The sequence below is a fragment of the Syngnathus acus genome, chromosome 14 (assembly GCF_901709675.1).
Source record: "Syngnathus acus chromosome 14, fSynAcu1.2, whole genome shotgun sequence".
In the NCBI taxonomy this organism is placed as follows: Eukaryota; Metazoa; Chordata; class Actinopteri; order Syngnathiformes; family Syngnathidae; genus Syngnathus; species Syngnathus acus.
This window is the reverse complement of record NC_051099.1, coordinates 1,595,655-1,618,542: the sequence shown is the minus strand read 5'-3', so window position 1 is coordinate 1,618,542 and position 22,888 is coordinate 1,595,655. Positions and strand designations below refer to the sequence as shown.

Here is a 22,888-nt window from a genome sequence, read left to right as displayed (position 1 = left end):
AAGAATAAAAAAAATCAAATCAATTGAAAAAATAAAATCGCAAATGGAAATGACTTTTTAATTCAATTCAATTAATGGGTAGAAACGGTCATAGTTTGGAGGAGGTGACAAATGCGTTTCATCTCAATGTGGACAAAAAATAAGAAAACTTTGATCTGCAGCATACAAATAAAAATATGATTTGAAGTAAAGCTACGCTGGCAAGCATCCCCTCGCTAAGTTTCAAGTTGAGGTCCTCAGAAAAGCCCTTGCTAAGTAATATTGCTACATTAACACAATTAAAACTGGGCTGTTCCGAAACCTTGCCGTGCCACGGCTGAGAGAATGTTTGGATTAGGAAGAACAACAAAAACAAGCGCAAGCAGTGTTCAAGAAAAAAAAAAAAAAAGCTATCCTGTCACCTTTCACCGTTTTTTTTTTCCAGAAGAGGGGCGAACATCTTGCTACAAAAATATACTCATTTTCATAGAACGACTCAACAAGTCCTCTGTGCCGAGATTACGACATCACACCTCAAGGTCTTCTCCTGCCCCCACCCACCCTCACCCACCCACCCCCACACACAGCAGCAACAAATCTATCTAAAAGGGCATGTGATACTGAAGGCAGTGTAGCTGGTACTTTCTGAGTGTTGACAATTCTCAACTCAAAACACCAATAGAGGAACACAGAAAAAAAGAAACCAAAGCAAAAAGATTTCACAAAATGTGAAAAAGATGTGCCATCAGTCAGCAAAGCCATCATCACTTAATATATGGAAAAGGCACTTCCTCCCGCAATGTGCCTCGCCCCTCGTTGACTTTTCGCCCCAACTTGACTTTTTGTTAAGCGGCATTTTTTTTTTTTGGGCAAAAATCAGCCCCGCCCCCACCACCGAATGACAACCAAAGGAAATAATGAATTAAAATGTTGCTTAGGTTTGAAGACAATTCATTACATTCTTACTTTTTACACCGTTTTTACATCAGTGCGAACCATAAAAAAAGTCAAATAAATTGGACACGAACCTGGCAAAAAAAAATCCCAATAGCACAAAATAGACCATAATGTGTGTCTTAGAAAATAAATAAATGACTCCTCCAAGTATTCTTTAAACATACCCTTCCAACATAATATTGACATCTCTAACATCTGAGAATATTTACAAAGACCGCAATAAGGAAAATACCACATGTCAACATTTTTAAGCAGAGATAATTGATTTGCTTTCGGACTCTATTTTTGGAGATAAATGAATGGCGTGTCCACTGAGACGTGTTTTATTGCTATTGCACAAACCCCAACTTATTTTCAACGACGGCTAATGGAAGTCTTTTGAATCAAGAAATGAAAGCCTGCGGTCGATGCGATGGTGATGTTCTTTTAAGGATGCCCTGCCCATGCATATACGCCGCGTGCTGTTTGTCATCTCTGTGCTTAAAAAAATCGTAAATAAGATACAAGCAGGGTTTGATTTGTGTTGGAACAATTGGAAGCCTCAGGACCCGAGCTTTTAAAGTAATGAAAAAATCGTGTGCCAATAGGAATGGCCATTATTAGCATCAATACACTAATAAGATAATGCATTCTTTAATAGGACGATGGATGCAACCTGCTGACCGGACTGAGCAATGGTGAAAGGCTTTTAAGCTCTTCTCACCAATCAAAAAATGGCTAAGCCCAAAATGGTTTGTAACCTGGCCACATTTTGAGTTCAAGTGACGTTTTATTTCACAAATGGGTCTTATTGATATTATAAGTGTACTACCAAGATTATTTTCTTTCTTTTTTAATTTTCAAAACTTCAACAACAAAATCACTTTGCTTTAAAACCTGACTGGAGTCTGAGTAGGGTTTCAGAATGTATGTAAGTAAAACCTTTTTTGTTTTTCCTCCACTATTGGGCATTTTGGCACAAACCACTCAAATATAATATTTCATATTATACAGACCATCTTCTCTCCAAATGGTCAGGTTGGGCAGGATACATGTTTGATGAGACAGCATCAACGTTTGTAACTTGTTTCCTCAAATAGTGACCCTAATAGACAGACTTTTAAAAAAAAAGTCAACTGCTGAGCTTGTTGGAAATTAGTTGTGAACCAAAACAGCAGTACCTACTGCAAACATGATCTCAGATTATTTACAGTGGCGTCTTACTGAATGTTGTAAACGGGTTCCCTGCGCCGTATTTCATGATCAGCGTTTCTCCATCATAACATGAAATGTAAGATATTGATTACCATGTTGGAAAATCAACAGAACTCCCCCCGTAAGCAGTTAAATAGATGAGCCTCAGATACTATTTGCGGAAATACAGTGATACTGCAGTAATACTCGAACAAACATCATGAGAAATGGGCTTGACTGTTTCTAACGGACAGCACGTTTTGCGTTTTGTATTTGTCACTTTGTCCTTTGCCAAGCCTCCAGTATGTTACTTAGATGAGCAGTTGTTGCAATATTGCAAATATCTTGGGCAGTTAGTTACACGTTGTTGCAATGGACGCAATAAATAGTTGCACTGTCTCCCTCATCAAAAGCACATTTGTTGTATTTATTTATCTATCCCTACCTCAAATGGTAATAACTCTTGGGACTCCCGCGGCAAAGATTAGAACTGGAGCCCTGCAAAATAAGAAAATATACAATGTACAAAGGATAAAGCCCAAGACAAGATTGGGCTCGGTGTATTTGTGGAATAGCATTCTCCTCTCGGCTAAATATTTACGCTAGCATTTTCTTAAAAGCATCATCCCACACCTGAACAACAACCCCTTTAAAAGTGTCTATATCTCGCTCCTTTTTTTTTTTTTTCCTTTTTAGTTATTGTTTGTTCTCTAAGTTATTTTCTCCAAATCTTCAAACTGTAGTAGATAAACAGAAGCAACGCAACGACTGGGAATTCAAACCAGCATGGACATCATGTTTGTCTGAAAATAAACACGTTTGTTTTTCTTTTTTTCTGTTGAGGAATACCAAAGAAAATGAAAGTTAGATAGGTAGAATTGAAAAGGAGCCAACAAGGGATTAGTCTGGATGCATCCCCTGCAGTTTGGGCTTCTTATTCAAGTAGGTGGCCCAGTAGACCAAGTTAAAGGTTCCAAAGAGCAGAGGGAAGGCTATTCTGGCGATCCTGTCGATCTTGCTCACGCTGTTAAAGGTTTTCTTGGCCTCTGGGGCCTTGGGCTTGGGCTCCTCCTTGGGCTCAGTTGGAGGTGGAGGGGCGCTTTTGGCAATGGTGGCCAAACCAGGGTCCCTGGCAATGTTGGGAGCGAAGGCTGTAGCAGTGGCGGCCGGGTACGCTGTTGTGTTGTTCTTTTTCAGCATGGACTCCTTCTTCTTCTTTTGCTGAGTTGGTTTGATGAGGAAAGAAAAACAAAGAGAAGGATCAGCGTATGGCCGCCATCCAATGGGCCAATATTTAATAACATCCATTCCTTAACAATGTTATCGTGAAAAAAAATGCCTGGACAGTTAACGAGGGTTTTTCAATCTCCAGTCATAAAATGGCTTTTGGAATAAGACCAAATTAGAAGTCAGACAGTGTCACAGAATGGATTGTTGATTGTTTTTTTTGTTTTTTTTAGTAGTTTGCCTCTAAACACTATAATTGGTCCTACATCCAAATTTGGCGAAAATGACACATTTCCATAATAATGTGTCATTGTTAAAATGTCAATTTGATTAAAGAGCAAATCATGAGCAAAGGCTTTCATCATGCTGTAATTCTTACAAGAAGATGAATAATACTCAAAGCTGACATTGCGTCATCAGCAACCTAATGATTCATATAAATCAATAAGTCTGAGGGGAAAAAAAAAAAAAAACCAGTCCTCGGAAGCAGCGTTGCGCCGCTAAATGCTGCTCACGGACAAGTGGAGCAGAAAGAACGAGATGAACACTAAACTATTAATGTTCACGTCATGTTACACAAATTGAATTTTCTATGCGATGACAACTGAATGCTTCCCAGCCTGCTGCTGGTGCTGCTGCTGCTGCCGCCGCCGCTCCCACAGCAGTTAAGCGCTAACTGCCCCCCGTGTGCGAAAAAGTCTGAAGCGTCCTTTCTCATCTGACACCATTTTGCAAACCAATCGAAACCCGCTCCACAAATCTTGTTGAAATAGACATTAAGACTCGGGAAATGAGGACAATTTATAATGCCATTACCTCGCAGACTCTCCCCTGTGATTCAAGCAGTTTAGAAAGAAAGTAAGATCACAAATACCTTCTCTGGCACCACGCTTTTTCCATCCCAGGCGTAACCTCTCTTGGTAAAATAGTTGACGGTGGCGAACTCAATTAGGGCGGAGAAGACGAAGGCGTAGCACACGGCGATGAACCAATCCATAGCGGTGGCGTAGGCCACTTTGGGGAGCGAATTCCTGGCGCTGATACTGAGGGTAGTCATGGTCAGGACAGTAGTCACTCCTGCAGACCATAGCACAAACACAAATGAATATGTCTCCATGGTAACCTCCATGTCGGCCTAATCAGTGACCTGTCCAAACAATCAAAAAATGACCTGGAAAGCTCTGAATAACACTTCGACATACATCTAAATAATTCATGACCAAAGATGTGGGAGTCGTAGCTTTCTTTTCTACTCGAGCGTGGACTCGCGATACATTTGTATGAATCTATCGGAGCAGCTGTGCGCCCGTGCAGCTCGTTCTTTTAATAGACTCGCAAAAGGTGGAGATGTCCCCAGATGCAGCCGCAACATGCGGTTGTCCTCAGGGATACTGCGGCTGACGAATTGGAGAACATCCCGCATAGCTGTGCAAAATGCACCAGAAGAAAAATAAGAGAAAAATGCAAAAGCTATGCAAAATAATAGCTGCCGCATGTTGTCGACACTGCCCAATCGGTCACTGACTACATTAGCAACCGTGCAGAGAATCAGAGGAAGTGGGTCGAGGGCAGTTCTAGTCAGGCTTCCATACAGAATGGAATAGTGCAGATGTTTACACAGCAAATAACATGAGCCATCGAGCAATTTCAGGATGTGAACAGATGGCTTGTACAGGTAGAAATATGAAACATGACATAATGACAACTCCCATACGCAATTGTACACATATGTGTGCATGCTACATAGTACATGGCGTGCACTCAAAGGGATTGCCCACATTCTCCAATCATATCTGAACAGGGTTAAGCCGTTCATTGTGATGCAGTCCAGATTTGACTGCTGCACTTTGTACTTTATAATTATCTTATTTCATATTTTTATATAGAATGTCACTTTTTTTAACCAGCCGAAATACCTCTACATTGCTGAAAGCCGTATGCAACGAAATTTCGTTTTGTACACACCTAGTGTTGACAAAATGACAATAAAGTTCTGTCTAAGTCTAAGTCTCTAATAATATGCCTTTCAACAGTGCACCTTAGGTGACATTTGAAGTTAAATAATAATATTTGACATATTTGCTGTACTGGTTGGTTTCCCCTAATGTGCAGCTTATTATTATTATTATTATTATTACCGTAATTTTCGGACTGTAAGTCGCACCGGAGTATAAGTCGCACCAGCCATAAAATGCCCAAAAAAGTGAAAAAAAACATATGTATATAAGTCGCTCCTGAGTATAAGTCGCCCCCCCCACCCAAACTATGAAAAAAACCGCGACTTATAGTCCGAAAATTACGGTATACATTGACAAAACCGTGTAATTTTTTTTGCTACACATTTCAAAAAAACACGGCCAATAATTTTTAAAGGTGAGCACAGATTATCTATAATAATTATTAATTTATTCACACTGGACCAAAAAAAAAAACATGGCTGTTCTCTAGTCTCATTTTGAACAGTCTGTTTTATTATACACAAAATGGCTAATGGTTCATTTTCAGGCTATCAATTCATTCATGCATCTTTCAACTAATGCAATAGCATTAAAGCTGCGCCGTTTTAATTGGAACTAGATTTATTATTACTCATATGATTGCCCTAATTGTCATTTATAAATGCATATTTACAATTCATGAATTTGTTTAATAGCAGCGGGGTACGGTGGGCCCATTGCGACAAAATACCCCGATCCAAACATCTGTCTAAATATCAGTTTGCTTTACAGTATGTTTATTTGGAAAGCATTTGGAGGATGTTTCATCTGCATCCATTCTGATGACACAAGCGGTAAAAGCATGAATCACGCGCTCCTCATCCTCCCACGCTCGTTTTCACATGCTTTTGGATTTGCTTGTGACATGAAGCATAAAGTATGATTCCCATGTTCTCATTAATCAGAGCCAAATAAGTGATTAGTCACTTAACCAGAAGGAAACAGGGACCCCTCTGATGGATTTGCGACATTTGCATAGCTGGTGCACGGGTGCGTGGTCATGCATTTCTCACATTTGTTATGAATCAAAGGGAATAAGTAGGTCATCATTATTTATTTAGCTTTCTGCAGTCTCTTCTGCATGTTTGATTTTTTTTTTTTTACATCCAAAACAGATTCTAAATTGATTGAAAAAGTACATTGTACTGCTCTAACCATACAATTAAAACATCAATATGTATCCCTTCCTTCAAGGAACTTGAACACTTTAGTGCTCTTTCCTAATGAAGGGAAGCAAAATAAAAAAAGTGACATTAAAATTCCAGACTCGGCACTCATTCCCGCATTTTCTCTGCATCCTCAGGGCCTTCAGCCATGTGAGACCGAACAATTATTTCTCTCTTTTCTTTTCTAATTACCATTGGAGCTGTTGTAGTCTAACAAAGGCGACTGCCTAACAAGGACGAATGTAACTTTTGCCAATTTGTTTGTGGTAGAAGATGAGGAATGAATGAGGGAGGGGCGTGGCTGGGACGAATGGACGGCTCCACACTCTGTTTCACGAAAAACCCAATATAATATGTAATACGTGTGCAATGTGAGTAAAAGCAGCAGCTTGCTTTGTCACAATTTCTTAAGAGTCACCGTGGCGCCAGAGCTCATGTAGATAGAGTGCCAAAGCATTTCCCCCTGGCGCGCATCCAGCGCTGAGCTCCCGTGCCAGCAATCATGTGTGCTAATGGTCGTGCCAGGTACAACACAGCGCCACCTCTCATATTGTTTCTCCACACATTAAATAGATGGATGGCTAATGTATTTAAACTTGGACATGAGTGGATTTGGAGATGAATGCATGTGCCAGGGTGGAGGTGGATGAAGGCCTGCCGTGCATGCATATTAGGAAGTGCGCACGGGAGGCGAGTGCACGCATCAGTAGGTGTCCTCGGAATGTTGTCAATCCCTCCGTTTGCAGAGTAAATCATTTAATTTTGTGGGGGAGGATGCAGGCTGAACCCCCCCGAGTATTACGCAAGTCCTCATAAAAAAAGCCAATCATATATATTTTACTAGTTCTGTCACCATGGAAACAAACACTCCTCCATTGTCTTATTTCAGACAGACAATCGGAGAAGCATTTTTGTGGAAAATTACAAAATAAGCTAAACGTTAGCCTTGCGTATTCTTTTTTTTTTTGTTAACGTGTGGCGTCTCACATTATAGAAATGGGTTAAGATGTTAAATATATCGTGTGCTCCCGCTTAGATTGTTATTCCATTTGTCTCATTCTTCCTTCAATTATGACGAAACGCTATTCATTCATTGGCACATTTAACAATCCTCATCCCACATGTAAACTCGCAGTGGAAACGCTAGTAAGGGATTTATTGTACCAAATGATACGGCTTTGTGTCATCATTGCGAAAAGGGGTGCCATCTTTAAATTCATTTCATTTTCACAATGTAAATTGTGATTAGTAACACTAGACAGTATTAGAGCTGTGCCATCATTTCAGGCTAAACACTTTCCAAGTATTTTCACTATTTTCAACACAGATGGGAACACGACAAATTTGAGGTTTTAGGTGATAAGTTCAAGCGACTATTTTACAGCTGCTTCAGGCAAGGACATGTTTGACTACAGGCAAGCAAAAATCAAATTGGGTGCAAATAGCGTGCACTCATTTAAACACTTTCTGACACAATCTTGCTAAGCTTGACAAGTTGGATTTTTGATCTTCGTTTGTTTGTGTGAATAAGTTGCAGATTAAAAATAAAAAGCAATCAATCATTGTTGTCTTTGTTCCTGTGCGTTAATGGCCATTCTGGATTTCCTAATACGTACGTACCAATAAATGAAAGCAGTTTGATTGGAGTTGAGATCTCAACTCCAATGCTATGACCTGCATTCTGTACACAAAGTGTGATGCATTGCTTACGATGGTGCGTGTTAATTACTGATCTGACTGATATTTGCTCCCCCGCTTGGGTTCTCCCCCCTGAGCACTTGATTGCGTACCCTTGAAATGACGACGTTCAGTTAATCCCCACTCAGCTACTGGATCGCAGCCACACAGAACAAATCGCTGTGGGTGAGAGTGGACCTTCAGAGAAAAATGGCTGTACTCGCTACTGCTCTCTGCCTGGCCGGTTCTGGCCAAATATTTGCCACTGACGGTGATTTGACTGAGTGTGTTACCAATTAAACATGACAAGCAAAATGTGGAATGAGGTCAAAAGAACAGATAGAAGTAGGACAGGTATACGACTCACTGGCGGAACGGTCCATTTTTTCTTACCAGACTGAACGTCTCTCTGAAGAAACATTTCCTGAGCTATTATAGCGGCCTAAATGAAAAATAGTTTCTAACCAAAGTGGAAAAGTTTGTTTGGAACATTTGTGCTAATCCGATGTTTATCAGCACAATGATACAGTAAATAAGGCTACCTACTGCTGTGTTTGGAAATTGCCTCAGGCTTGATTTGGTGAGACTGAGCTTTCTCGTCACATGATTTAAACCATGTTTTTTTCCTTTCCCTCGTTGCTGCATTTGCTCACGTTAATGAGTCTGGATGCATTCGTGTCGTCGACACGTCTGATCACAGAGCACAAATTAAGCTTAACAGCGGTGCATACTTTGATTTGTGGCGTAAAACAAAGGCAGGGTGTGCTTTGAATAAGAATGACGTATACCTAAGCGAGTAATGTGGAACTGCTCTTCTTTGCAACAAAAAAGCTTTATTTTAATTATTTTTTTTTTTGGTGATCCAAAGAACTTATGTTTTAGACCCTGAGTTGGCAAAACTCATTCCGTTTTACAAGTGAAGATGTGAAGGTAGTGGATGTTCTAAGCACCCTCATCAGTAATGGACATGAAAAGTTAATGCTTTTGAAATCTTAATCAATAGCCAAATGCATGTTAGCGCGAGCGATGCTTGCACTCAATTCATTTTTCAATCGCTTTCGTCTTTTATCAGAAAGAAGTGGGCGCCGTGCTCGACTACTTTTGGATGTCAACAAGAAGACATGACATTCAAACCGCGACTACCCATAAGTACTTCTGTTCCTCTTCATGTTTAACACGTTTTTTCTTTTTACATTTCACATGATTAATGCAAACATCCATGCAAGTTACTCAACTGCAAATTGAATATACATTAGCAGAGCACTTGTAATTAGCTTCATTCTTATTTCAACTCTCATAAAAAAAAAAATCCTAAATAAGACCTTGCGCGTAACAAGGCAACATTTTAGCTAGTATCTTAGTTTATGGTTACATTTTAACAAACCAGAATTGTCTTTTTAATGATTCATTTATTTTTCTACTGACTTCTTTGAGCATGGCATTCATTATTCTGCCATCTCAGAATAATACATATTAATTACATGAATGACCTACCTTGTGTGCTGCGGTAAAAATGTGTGTGTGTGTGTTGTGTCCATATGCTGCGTTACCCCCTTTGCTATCCCGCTGTGCAAAAAAGCAGCAGTGATTGCATGCAGAAACACATACATGACCTAAATACTTTGGATGTTTAAATCCAATCTGGGCCACCCTCGCTCGCTCGACACATGTGACGAGCGGCACAGGTAGCTGCGATACACCCTCACAAATAATTTCACACCCCAGAATATTGCAGAAAATGCTAGGTTGAAAAAAAAAAAAAAATAGCTGCAAACGCAGATGCCTGTGCAAATATTTCAGTGAAAGTGGGCCAAGGGAAACACTGACATCCATGAGAGAAAGAGGAAAAAAAGAAAGGAATGAAAGAAAGAAAAAGAGGAAAATGAGTGTCGCGTGAGGTAACTCAAGGACATTCCGCCTGCTGCTGTGCTACAGAGCATGCTGCAGACTAGCAAGCAAGAGCTTTCCTTTTGGCCAGTGTTATGTAAGAACTGAATGTGACAGACAGATACACACATACTAATGACTACACACACACACACATAGGCACACTCAGAGCTTAAACACCATTTTTGCCTGAAATTTCACCGCAGCCCCGACTGATTTAAAACTCCTCCGCCTTCATCAGTGCAGAATGGAATAGAATAGAAATATCTTGTCGCATTGTGGCTTTAATAGGCAATTCAAAGATAAGCTTAAATATGTCACGTAGGCTCCAAGGCAATGGTTCGGAGACACGTGTGATATGCCGGGAATATGCTGATTAGCTTCGGTGCAGTGTGTCAGATGAGGAAGATCGATACAAGTGAGTTGCCAGGCAACCAGCGGAGACTCCAGGAAGTCGCCACGCACCAGCCATTTGTGAGCAGCTAGTTCTTGCTAATCTCCATGCTTTGTTTTTGGAATCATTTCCAACCCATGAATGAATGAAAAATAAAGGAAGAAGGTACTAGAGGACTCACCAAAGACAGTCCTGGCAGGGACGGACTCTCTGTTGAGCCAGAAGGACACCTGCGAGAGGATGACTGTCATGATGCAGGGCAGATATGTCTGAATTACAAAGTAGCCAATTTTCCTCTTCAGGTGGAAGTGGGTCGTCATCACCACGTACTCGCCTGCGGAGCAAACGGGAAAATGTCAAGGATCGTCTTTTAGTGCAACGTATATGACTTTGACTTCCAAATGATATGCCTTGAGAATCGGATGGCTTGTTAAATGTATTTGGGTGGTTCTCAGAAAGTGTGGTCCAACCAGATAGTCGAATGCTGACTCACTCTGAAAATAATTAGAAGAACCATGTCTAAACAAGTCAGATTGAGGGTTCTATTTGTGTCAGAGATTGATTGACCAGCCGTTGTTGTGTGACCCTTTAATGGGATTCAAAAACCAAAATCATTGTTGACAGCCTCGGAATTATCTGGCTTATTTCATTATTCATTTTTGAAAGATGCTTGGCCATTGCAACTTGGGTGCTTGTCACCCCCTCCAAAACTGAATGATTTGGGCTAGTCTGGTCTTAATCACTCTATCCAGCCCATCCAAAATTGGTGACCAGATGACCCATTTTGCACAGTAACTCATGTTTGCCAGTATCAGTAGACCCAAAAAGGAGGTGGTGGAAAAAGCAACTCGAATGGCCTGTAAGGGAATTCCAAATCTAGGGCATGGCCTGTCATTTCTCCAAAATGAAAAATGGATGCTTGTGACAGAGACAAAGACATCAAATTGTTTCATTTTGAGTACATCCTAAAACAGTGTTTGTGTGGTCGGTGATGACAAAAGTAAGACAAATGTTTCCATGTCAGAATAGGGCAATGTAAAATTGGTCACTTTTATACTGATTTATACACACTATAGTTATATATAATGCGAATATTTTCTTGCACAACATTTACGTTGGCATTTTTACCATCGGACCAGAAGAAAAAGTCACACATGATCCAATACATAATTTCTGACTGCGGCATTTGACTGTGCTGCTGCACCATCTTTAATTTTAACCAAAATGCGACATACCTGTGCTGGATAGCACCACTCCAGAATCCACGCTCTGTCCCATCAGATCATACTGGTTTAACCTTGAACCGTCATCTGCCACCACCACAGACTGGTTGGCCCCTTTGGTCCACACATACACCACTTCTGCTCGAGTGTAAGCATCTAACAAGGGACGAGAAAAAAAAATCTATTATCTAGCAGTATGTGTAGATGTAGCCCTGCAAAACTAGCCTCATTTTTTGGGGATTTGGTGTTATGTCACATCAAGTCGTCCTCCAACTTTAGAAGGACCACAAACGCACACCATCCCAACAGCATGGCGTGACCTCAAAAGAGCCAAGTCAGTGTTTTCTTGCCTACGGCCAGCCAACCTGTCAAAACTGCAGTGTGGCTCGACCACTGCTGAGGAAAGGATGGTCTCGCTGCAGACTGCAGCAGAAGGCAAAGAGCTAAACACTGAAATATTTAGGGACTGGATTCAATTTAGAGACAAGTCGGGGGTTGGTGGGTCCACGGGTGTCGGCCGAAGAAGGGTCCTCTCGCTCGTGTTGCTCGGATGTCCAACAATTGCCAAGAGGAGCGTGCAGCCTTTTTGCTCATTGGCTATTCTTGTTTCCAACCTCCATCATTCTTGTTACGGCGTCTTCAAGCACAAGGTGTAGGCATATATAGCTGTTAGCAGTGAGCAGCTGCTGAGCTGCTCTGGAAATCTTTCAAAGAGCGCTGCCTTGGATAAACACAAGGTCCACACGTTGCTTGCCTGCCAGCGTCTGGCAGAGACTTCCATGGCCTGGCAGGGTCAAAGAAGACCGAGGGGGGGCTTTGCGGACACTTCCTCTGGGAGAACATCTGCTCTCATGTTGTCGTTCCTTATCGCTCATGCTTCCAGATCATGATTCATCCATCTATTTTCTATACCACTTATCCAGCACAAGATCAAGACATGAGCTGTAATATGTCCTAGATGACCTTCACGGAGATTTCCAGTCAAGTTAGGTCATGGAGAAAAGCCGAAAAGAAGGAACGCGATCGTCTTCTTCTGAGATATCATCTTTAATCCAAAAGACTTCCTCCTCTGTTCTAAATTAGGGGAGGAGAGCCTCTATATTTATAGTCTCTATCAAAGGCAGTTTCCAAAGAAGCCGGTGCTTCCAAGCTGCTTAAAACACCCGATATTTATCAGTATGTGCCTTTCACACAAAATCGTGTGAAGTTGGATCTTGGAGTGACTGTGTGCATTCTGAAATGGGACGAGTGACGTCAAAATGGAATTTATGTTCTCCTAAAACGTATGTAGATGTTGTGTCGTCTCCAGAGAGCACTTACAGCTGCCAAACTTGAGTGGGCAGGCATGGGCGTCCATTGGGAAGTCTTCAAGGTGCATGGGGCATTCAGCTCTCACAGTCAGCCTAAAGCACGACAAGATGATTAGAGATGCAAACAAGAACATGTGGTGTACTGTTTTTGTTTGCTTGCAGTCTATCGGAGGCTGTCAAACTGTGTCTCTTCCTCTGAACTGCAGCAAGGTTCTTTTTTTTTTATCCCTCTGAGCTTCTCTTTTGTGACAGCTTGCAGAAAAACAGCATGTCAGGCCAGTCGTGACACACTAATCTTTCATCCGTCCCCTCATCCCCCTCATCTGTGACAGCCCCCCCCCCCCCCCCCCCCTCCAGTAAACATGCTAAATGTCCTGCGATCCTTGCTTAGTGCATCATACTGTCCATTGTGGACATTTTCACCAGTATCCTTTTTGATATCTTCCGAAACGGACATGTATCATGGCGAGGTACCTCATAGTGTAGAGCAGAGTGCCTTCCTCTGTGATGCGCAGCAATTTGTTGGGCATGGTCATGTTGTGGGCCACAGACTTTTTGCCGTTATGAAAGAACGTGTCGGGCGTCCAGATTTTGCTGGCCATCAGGTTGTTGAGACGCAGCACGGCCATGGGACCTTTGAACTTTAACCTCTCATCCTTCCAGCTCTGTCTGAAGAATACATCAATGGTGTACTCCTGCGATGGGATAAAAGGACAGACGCAGTGTTGACACCAGTCCCTGTAAATTTAAACCTAGAGTACTTTTTTTTTTTTTTTTACCCCCACGTCTTTACCCTTTGACAAGCTCTCAGTTTGACTCTGACTTTCATACGCTGGCCTCGGCCTACTTTCCCTGCTGGTAGCTGTCTCTTCATGTTAACGGCTTTAGCCAAGGATTTAGTATGTGGAGGTGCTCCGCCTTGTAGGAACGAAACAGAATGCCTTCCTGGTCCAAGCGTATAATCACTGACTCTTTACAAAAAAAACATTCTTTAGTTTTTCTTAATAGGCATGATGTGTCCAGTTGCATATGGTGGCTTGACAAATGAAGCATTATTCCGTTTCTGGTCATCGGGTACATTGGTAGGTTAGCAAATTGTCACGAGAGAGCCGATTTTCCAAGCAAGACAAATTGGAATGGTACCAAAAAGAAAGTGCCCGAGCAGATTTTGAAGCAGGCTCGTGACTCGAGTTGAGAAACGATCTGAATGGTTCTACACAGCTACTCAGCACAGTAAAGTGAGCCTGTGAAAATTATAGGGCAGCCACTAAGCCTCAGTGAGATAATTACTAAGAATTGAAAAAGAGAAGGTAATGGAGGAAGGAAATTGTGTGGAATTGTCCCTCAGATGTTTCATCTGGCCTGCATGTCAATTAAAATAGATGATGCTCTTAGCAGATGAGTAGTGGTTGGATAAGGTTAATTGGTTATAAGCAGGTGAGGGCTCAATGAAAAATATTTTTTTTCTGTTATCAAATCTTGCCTTTGATTACATTTACATTTTTGCCGACAAAATAGAGCCTGCCGTGTTTGTGTTACTGGGATTTGCGCATGGCTTGTTTGGCAAGCTCACATAGCTCGTAAATCCTCCAGTTCAATTGGAATATAGTATCATGTATGATTTTTCAACTAAATTCTCAAGAGACTGTGTTAAGCTGATGTGGAGTTTGGTCTAAAGTCATTTGAATGTAATATTTTGACTCCGGCAAGCTAACAAATCACACACTGAACATTAGTGGTCACGATCATCGCATGCAGAGGGGGCGGCGCTGGCATTTATGCCGGCTAGGATTAGTTACTGTAGGCAAGCAAATACATATCACATGAGACAGTTTTATTAATACAGCACCAGTTTGTGAAATGAATCATGGCATGAAGACATCTCTCTTAAGGCTAGGAGGAGACCACTCCCGGGTCCCCAAATAGCAATGAAGAGGATAGAGTGGAGGAAGGGAAACTGGTGACATTTACACAGGCAAGAGGGAAAAAAAAAAAAAAAAGAAGCTTACCATGTCATGGTCCGAAACTGGCCCGATACTAGTCACGAAAATGTCAGTCTTGACTTCAGTTACACGCTCTGTTGAAGCAGGAAATTGGCAGGGTGAGTGGCATTCATTAGCCCCCCAGACTACCTGTTAATGCAAGACCACCTGGCTTGGGCCCCCGATCCATTCAACACACACAAACAGCATCATAAAAATGGCCCATTTTGGATGTCAATAAGCATTTTTGCTAGTATTGGCTTCAGTGTCAGCTCCATTATGTACACTGCTCAATCTCCTCATAAATTTGCACAGTGCTGCAAATAAAGCCACTGTGCTCGCATAACATTTGATGGGCTTTACTTTGCGAATATCCCTCAACCCCCCATCCCTTCTGATTTCAAAGTCATTTTTGAACAATATGAACTTCACACCCATCATTTGAATGTCTGCCGAAGAGCATCAACAAAAACCTCTGTCTTTCACGCAACACTTCACACTTAATAGTTCCCTAGTTTCAGGGCAATAAAGTGTACAATAAAATGGCTTCTTTTGGGATTGCAAGCACTGGCGGAGCTAGGTTTCTTTTTACTTGGAGGCGAGGGACCCCCTTGCCCCCTCTAAATTCTTAAAACAAAAAAAAAACATTGATAGAGATTCTTTAAATGTTGTCTACGGCGGACAAATTGGAAAAAAGGACCCAAAAATGAATTTTCTGTCACTTAGGGCTATTTTCATATCTGTCACAAGAAGCCAACATTGTGTGCGGTGCATTGTTTTGGTTACTGACCTCCTAGTCCCGGCCTCAGACGGTTGTCATAGCCATCCAGAAGGCTGTCTAGGATCTTGGTGAACACTGTAGTGTTGTGCTCGCTGTCCTGCCCAGAGCTGCCAAAAGCGGGAAAGAGCATGTCAAGTCATGGCCAGAAAGAGCGCAACTGGCGTCGCAACCAAAAAAGCCCAAAAGATGACTCATGTTTGACAACAATGAGGAGGATCTCTGTAGTCGCGGAGGCATATATGATCGAAGAAGTGCACAATAGATGATGACGCACGTTAAGAAGACATAGAAGAAGTGCACAATAGATGCTGACGTCCGTTAAAAAGACTCAACAATAGTAAAGATGAGTATGAAAGCGATCGGCCCAATTGCTATTCAGTGCTGTGTTCATATTTCCATATTTCATTTGACATTCATCAAGGACTGCAAGACTAGTTAAGGGTTTTCTATCTAAAAGTAAAATTTAAGGTCACAGCAAGGCGAGCTTTCTGAAGGCAAAAGTGAAAGACTGCTTATGAAAAAAATAATAACATAGACCTTGGATACACTCAAGGGAAAAATATTTCCGTTATAACAACAAATGTTTAGTCCACTACTTCCTTTACCTCAATGAGTTCTTCCATCTTACCCCTGTGTGGTTTAATAGAGGCGCGTTTGCAGGCATTAAAGCCATTTTTATGTCGAGTGTATAAAGCGGAATGCACAGCCCATGCCCACGTAGGCACAATCATGGAGAAATTGCAATCCATTATTAATACCTTAATATGGTCTTTCAGACCACCGAGGCCCTGTGCAGGACTTGAACATAAAACAAAATGCTTCAAGCCAAAACACTCACCGGTGACAATGGGGTATGAATATTTCAGATATTTACTCGTCGCGGCCGGGAGCACCTGGAATGTTTGTGTGCGTGCATTTGCATATCTATGTATATACCATACCTGAATCAATGCATATGTGCATATGTGTACGTTTGCGCTGATAACCAGGAGCACATCTCCCGCAATGCAGCCGAGCAATCATAAGCTCCCCATTTTTTTTTTCCCGTTCATTCTTACGCCAATGGCAAAAGGCTGGCTCCCCCGCTAAATAAACAGCCAGTGTTTGGAAACAAGCTCTTCTCGCCCAACACGTCCAAGGAGAGGGAGAGGTCATTGAGACGAGTTAGCGGGCGGACCCGACGCAACAGAAGGGAAGTGGGAAAGCATGGCGGCTGTGGGCGGGAAAAGTGGCAAGCAGAGGAGCATGTGAGGATAAAAAAAATAAAGAAACCTTTCATAGAGGACAAAACATAAATGAAGGCAAGAGATGAGGCGGGAAAGGGTCACGGAAAGGTGAGCGAGACAGAGGGGCAAAACGACATGAGGCTCACCGTCAAAGCGAGGGGATTGAGGCTGATTGAGTGCGAGCTGCGGGACATTTTGTTTTCTAAATAAAGATACTGCCGCCCTGTCACACATGGATTTTTGTAAAAGGGTTAAAGCACTGCTTGGCAGCCATCAATTCCCCATCATTTGTCATCATTCTCTTCTAGAATAACAAAACAATGATGATAATAAAGGCGATATTGTATACAAGGCGAAATTAGGTGGAGGCTACAATTCACCTCAAGCCCTCACCTCTATTTAATATTCCTGACATGGTGCCAGCATGATCCCATAACGCCGACAGCCTGAATAGTTCTACTGGGGCTTTTCCATTCTATGTCCATTAAGACATTTTACATGAGACACTCAATAGAATACTAAGAAATTTCACTAGACACAATTTCTAACTTGCCGTTCACCTTTATGGTGTTTTGATTACTCCATATGAGTGTTAATTGGTCGAAATATGTTATGACGGATTGTGTTGGTATCCGTGATTACATTCTCACATCTTTTCGTGTACACAAACATTCCAATGTTGCATTTATAATGTTGGCTAGGAAAAGATTAACTTACATTTCCGGTCTTTAAATGTGTTCATTTTTATGACATACTTTAGTGTAAAAGTGGAAATTTAATATATGCGGTCATTGTAGTCAGCTACATGATGCATGGTGGGATTATTTGTTGCTCGTCTTCCACTATGCTAGTTGGGGTACATCATATTTCATTTGACGGAATAAGATGAATATGTTCTTATAAATTATAGTCATTAGCAGCCGGTATATAGAGAACTCATCAATAAATTACTTAGACAGCCATCCCACTATCAGATGCAGATTTATACGCTTTGCAATGCAGCTCTAGCGTTTACGTGGCAAAGTCATGGTGATGAAAATAAATAAAGCAGGCGGAAAAAGGCGCTCAGGGAGGACTACATGTTTAGCAGCCAGGGGGGCCTTCTTCTTCATAAAACATTGTGCACCATCCCCATCTACAGGTCAGCAACAGTGCCGCTCAACATTGATGTCTCGCTCGCTCCCCTTTTCTCCAAGCTACTGTACATCCCATCAAGATGGTTCTAATTAATGACATTTTTTTCCAGGGAACTCAAAATTTTGTACGAGACATCAAAAAGCAGATTGGATTATGCCGCCAGTCGATAATTATGCTGCAGTGGAAGGCCCTCGGTGGCTTTATATTAGATGTCGTAGAAACAAAGGAAATTGGACTTGTGACGTCAATGCCTGGCAATCATTCACATCAACACGCAAGAGTATTTTATTTTATTTTTTTGGGGCGTTGATGTAAATTGTTCAGCCAGGCCGCAGCTTCTCCACATGAATCGACGTTGGGGTCGACCGTGACACTTTTGGTGAATAATTCACGGCGAGCCCTGATTGATCCTCAACAAGGCGCGCATCTCCTGCAGTTCAAGCAGCTGAAGAATTCCAACTGTAGCTTTGCCTAACTGGCAAATGTCTCATTGAGCCACTGTTGGTGTTTCATGGCACAATTACGCACAATAATCCAAGCAGTTGAGTCAAATTATGATATAATCTCACACAAATGTGTCTTGTTGTTATCCCATCCAAATATGAGCACAACTACGTCACACTGTACCCGATAAAGTCACCTGTGACATTCAGCATGATTTTTTAAAATGTAACACCATGATGACACGCCTCGTGGCTATTTTAGCTCCTTATCTCACCGTCTCGGAATAACAAGCGTGGAGGTGTCTTGTGGGAATGCCCCACTTTACAACCCCAGCAGATCTGCTCCAAACCATCAAGAAGTAAGAGCACAAAATAATATTTGACAGCGCACTTTGCCATACAACAACCAATACAGCCATTCATGCGTATATATTTTTTTTTTTTAAGAAAAGAGCATTATATTCATGATTACCTTTTGGCTCCCAGGACGATGTGAGCTATGAGCAAGCAAGCCCCCAGGCACAGCGAGGCCACGCTGCCCCGTTCCCACATTGTTGAATATGAGGACCTTTCACTGCTGGAGGTCAGAGCAGAAAGACACGCACAATCAGAGGGAGGTTAGGAATCATTACCACGCACACACACGTACAATTAGTCACAATCCGACAATCTTAAGCAATTCGATTGCGGTGGTAGCACTTGTGCACCGCCTCTTTCCTTTTTCCCGAACCTGCAATGTGAACGAGCGCCGTACCGCAATATCAAACCCTCAATACCACCCCCCCCCCTCTCTTTTCCTCCCGTCTCTAAATAAAATAAGAGCATTTGCTTCCTCCTCAGTCAATAAGACGGGATGTTGCTCCTCATGATGCAAGCATGCACACACAGACAAAAACACAACATTTCATGGATGTGCTCTCATGAGTGGGCCTGAATTACTTACAAATAAGATCCAATGGACACCACAAAATTATTTGTTATAAAAAATGAAGTCAATCCTCTGGCTGACAAGGATTTACAGACTGATGCAGATTATATAAAAGGGAGAAAATCCCCCCCCCCCCCTAAAAAAAAAAAAAAGACAGAGCACACTTTCTAAGTTATCCCACGCCCCAAATGATACCCCCTTTTCTGGAAACGCCACAATGTTATGTGGCATGAATCTAAGTAGGTGCCGGGCTTGAAGATTTAGCATGCAACTGGCATCACTACAAGGCTGCTCCGTGCATGCTGATCCGGTTTGTGCGTAATGAAGCGACGCGCGCTGTTCCGGGCGCTGGCCATGGAGCTGAATTCTCTCCAGCCACCTCTCGCTTCTATCTTTCCATCTATCTCGACGCCTTACTCCCGAAGTCCTCATTTTCCTCCAGAATGAGAACATCTCCTTCCACCACAACCCCCCCACCCCAAAAGCCTCAACTCACATCGTCTAGCATCCAAAACGGAGGTAATAAATGAGACACTTACAGCAGATGGGCTCCGAATAGACGCTTGTATCCCCCTTCTCAAACTTTGAATATCTTCCTTAAGCCAGACTGGTAATTAAAAAAAATGATAAGGGGGGTGGGGGGTAGAAAGTAAATCCTGTGTGATCTCACATCTGACGAATTCTAGCTGGAGGCTGCTGGAGACGATATGTATGCAGGTCTCTCTCTCTTCTCCCTCCCTCTCTCTCTCCCTCTCTTTCTCTCTCGCTCTTGCTGTCTCGCTCGCGCTCTTCCTCTCTTTCAGTCAACTCTCATCACAAAAATTAAGGAATAATAATTTCCCCCACTCCAAACTATAAATGCGCTCCACCTTGCAAGGGGTGCGCGCTCAACACGTCCATAGGAGGGTGAATGTTCGGATTTGATGTCAGATTACGCGAGACCGCCCCTTTCATACTGTATGCAGCACTATTTAACTTCCGCCGCTGTAATCTCTTTGCAAGTGTAGCTAAATATAACACAAATGAATCGGATTCATTCTTATTTTTGACTGCATTATACTGCCCACCCTCGCGCCCTCAAGGAGGTGACATGCATGCACGCACGCGCGCGCCTCTAAAAAGACACGGTGACACCCCTCCTAAAAACACCCAGTGCAATTTAAATAAGAGTGTCGAAAGAGACAGCGGCGGCTCACCAGCTTGCGCCGACGTGACGTGGCTCCGCTGTTTTCCTTCTTCTCGCAATCCAAATTAAATCCTGCACGAATCTCTCTGCGTGGCGTTAAAAAAGATATATCTGGAGAGAGTGAATAGGCGTGAAAATAGAAGTGTGTGAGAGGGGATGGAGTGAATGTGCCGCTGCAGTCGCGCCACTCCACACTGAGCGCGCCGAGCTGCGTGCATCTGCAAGGGAGGGAGAGGGAAAAAACGGGCTCGTCGACCAACCAGCCAGCCTATAATTTTTGTAGTCGTCAAGTTAAACTACAAATCAGAAGACATTTTCATTCCCCCAACACACACCCCTCCACTACCCCCGCTGCATCCCACCACCGCGATCATCAGCCTCCTCCCTTAATGCGCGCCACATGAGCATAAAAACAACGACATTATGGTTAATATTACGATCGTGTGTGTGCGCGTGAGTTTTTGTGTGCGTGTGTTTTTTGGTTGTTGTTTTTTTTTGCAACAGGGGGTTTAATCATAAGCGTCCCGGCTTCAGTGACTCACGCGTTGCCTTCCGTTTATTTGCATCCCAGCAGGGGACGCGTGCTGCACGTCAGTCGTGCATGCATCGTCTCCACTGCATCGCCCCCCCCCCCCCCACCCCCACCCTGCTTTCACGCGTGGTTGAAGTGGAATGTGAATGATTAGTTATGAAGCGACACGGCGGCCGCGCTCCATCCAGCCCCACACCGCCCCCTCAGCCATTCTTCATAAAAATAATAATATCATATAAATAATGATAATCAGCCACGAAATCTGCGCTTGTCCTCTTAAGGCGCCCCCTTCCCTCCACAAAACCCTTCGTCTTCTCTATCTGATCTGCATGTGACGCGATTCGCCTCTGAGCGCGTGCACGTGCGTGGAGCGTGTATAACACGTGCCCGAGTGTTGCTAGGGCGCGTGCATGTGTCAGCGTGCAACAGTGAGGAAACCAAATATTTTCATTTAATCAGATTTCAGATATATATGTATTTTTTATTTTATTTTTTTAGGTCGTGTCACATGGTGGCTTAGTGTATGTCAGTCCAGCGACTTTGGCTGAATGAAACAATTTAGGAATGGCATAGACAACTCTCCTGGATTGAGAGTCAGGAAGCCTCCCAAAACAGCACTCTAAATGTTATGAGACATGTTTATTCACCCATCCATCCAGTTTCTATATACAGCAGGTCTTCATTTGTGTCCTGAGTGAACTGGAACTTAACCCGACGAGAGCCGGGATACAAATTCTGTAGACAAATAAGCACATTCATGCCTATGAACAATTCGATTAAATTCAATAAAGCTAACCTGCATGTTTATTTTTCATGGTGGTCGGAAGCCAAAGTAGCCGCTAGCATGGGGAGAACATGCAAACTGCTCTCAACTGTGAGGCCGAACCTCTAGTCCGGCATGCGGCATGTAAATAAGTTGCGACTGAAATGCAATATTAGAAAGTGCCAACACAAATCATGTGCAACGTATTGTTTAACGGAGCCTGAAATTATTTAACTAGCTATCGAGCAGGCACAGAAGAGTTCATAACATATTTGTACGAGCCTGTTTTGAAGCAGCACATTGGGTTCCTAGTGCAACAATGTTCTTAGGTTCAGAGTTTGAATCTCCGCTTCGGCCTTCTTCTTCTGTATTAAATATAAATATAGGCAAGCGCCATCTATTGGGGCACTTCCTTCCGTCTTCCACACAGCGAGGCTTCGGGAACAAGACAATCCCGTCCAACTTAGGCCAGGTGATGAAGAAGTGAAGAGTGAGGGACTAAACTGAGCAAGATTGATGGCTGTAATTTGCCTGAGAGATGTGCGCGTTATGAGCAAATAATCACTTGCGGTGAACAGGCGTTTTGATTTTTCTTTTTTTTTTTGCCGGAATAAGTGCAAGGGGATGAGGGGCACCCTCTCTCCTGTGCGTTGCTCATCCATCACGTTGCGCTGTATACGTGCGGATAATGTGTTTGGTGTCACACAATCTTACAGTAGGCTACACACGAAATTGACATTCCTCAGCTGTATGTGGCAGCCAGCCTTGTGTCATTTATATGAAGTGGGAAGGGAGATGGAGAGAAAAGAAAAAGTGGCCTGCAGCCATATAAGTGCTGAGCAGAGATGTGTGCTTTTTCCCAGTGTGCTCAGTGGTTTGTGTCAAGTATTGTATGTGTGCGTCACATGCATGGTTAGCTT

General features: G+C 42.6%; 1 protein-coding gene across 2 annotated transcripts; it reads right to left on the bottom strand.

The window, feature by feature from the left end:
- Window positions 1-400: 400 nt before the first annotated feature.
- Window positions 401-20,909, bottom strand: gabra1 (gamma-aminobutyric acid type A receptor subunit alpha1). 2 transcript variants are annotated; one of them, XM_037269349.1, is made up of 10 exons: window positions 20,684-20,909; window positions 19,032-19,136; window positions 15,763-15,860; window positions 15,000-15,067; window positions 13,465-13,685; window positions 13,001-13,083; window positions 11,693-11,836; window positions 10,639-10,791; window positions 4,211-4,413; window positions 401-3,330 (listed from the first exon to the last, which is right to left on the bottom strand). In XM_037269349.1, exons 2-10 carry the CDS (start codon window positions 19,109-19,111, stop codon window positions 3,010-3,012), a joined length of 1,371 nt encoding a protein of 456 aa, XP_037125244.1. In that variant the 5' UTR covers window positions 19,112-19,136; window positions 20,684-20,909; the 3' UTR covers window positions 401-3,009. The 2 variants fall into 2 exon arrangements, with proteins under 2 accessions (XP_037125244.1, XP_037125245.1); XM_037269350.1 differs by lacking the exon at window positions 20,684-20,909 and adding an exon at window positions 20,027-20,529.
- Between the last annotated feature and the right edge of the window lie 1,979 nt (window positions 20,910-22,888).

Excerpts from the sequence above, each read along its gene's own strand:
- gabra1 (XM_037269349.1), bottom strand. The coding sequence starts at position 19,111 with ATGTGGGAACGGGGCAGCGTGGCCTCGCTGTGCCTGGGGGCTTGCTTG. Across the intron at positions 15,861-19,031 it reads ATCGTCCTGGGAGCCAAAAG|CTCTGGGCAGGACAGCGAGC; the intron begins GTAATCATGAAT and ends CGCTTTTGGCAG. Across the intron at positions 4,414-10,638 it reads CCCTGCCAGGACTGTCTTTG|GAGTGACTACTGTCCTGACC; the intron begins GTGAGTCCTCTA and ends TATGGTCTGCAG.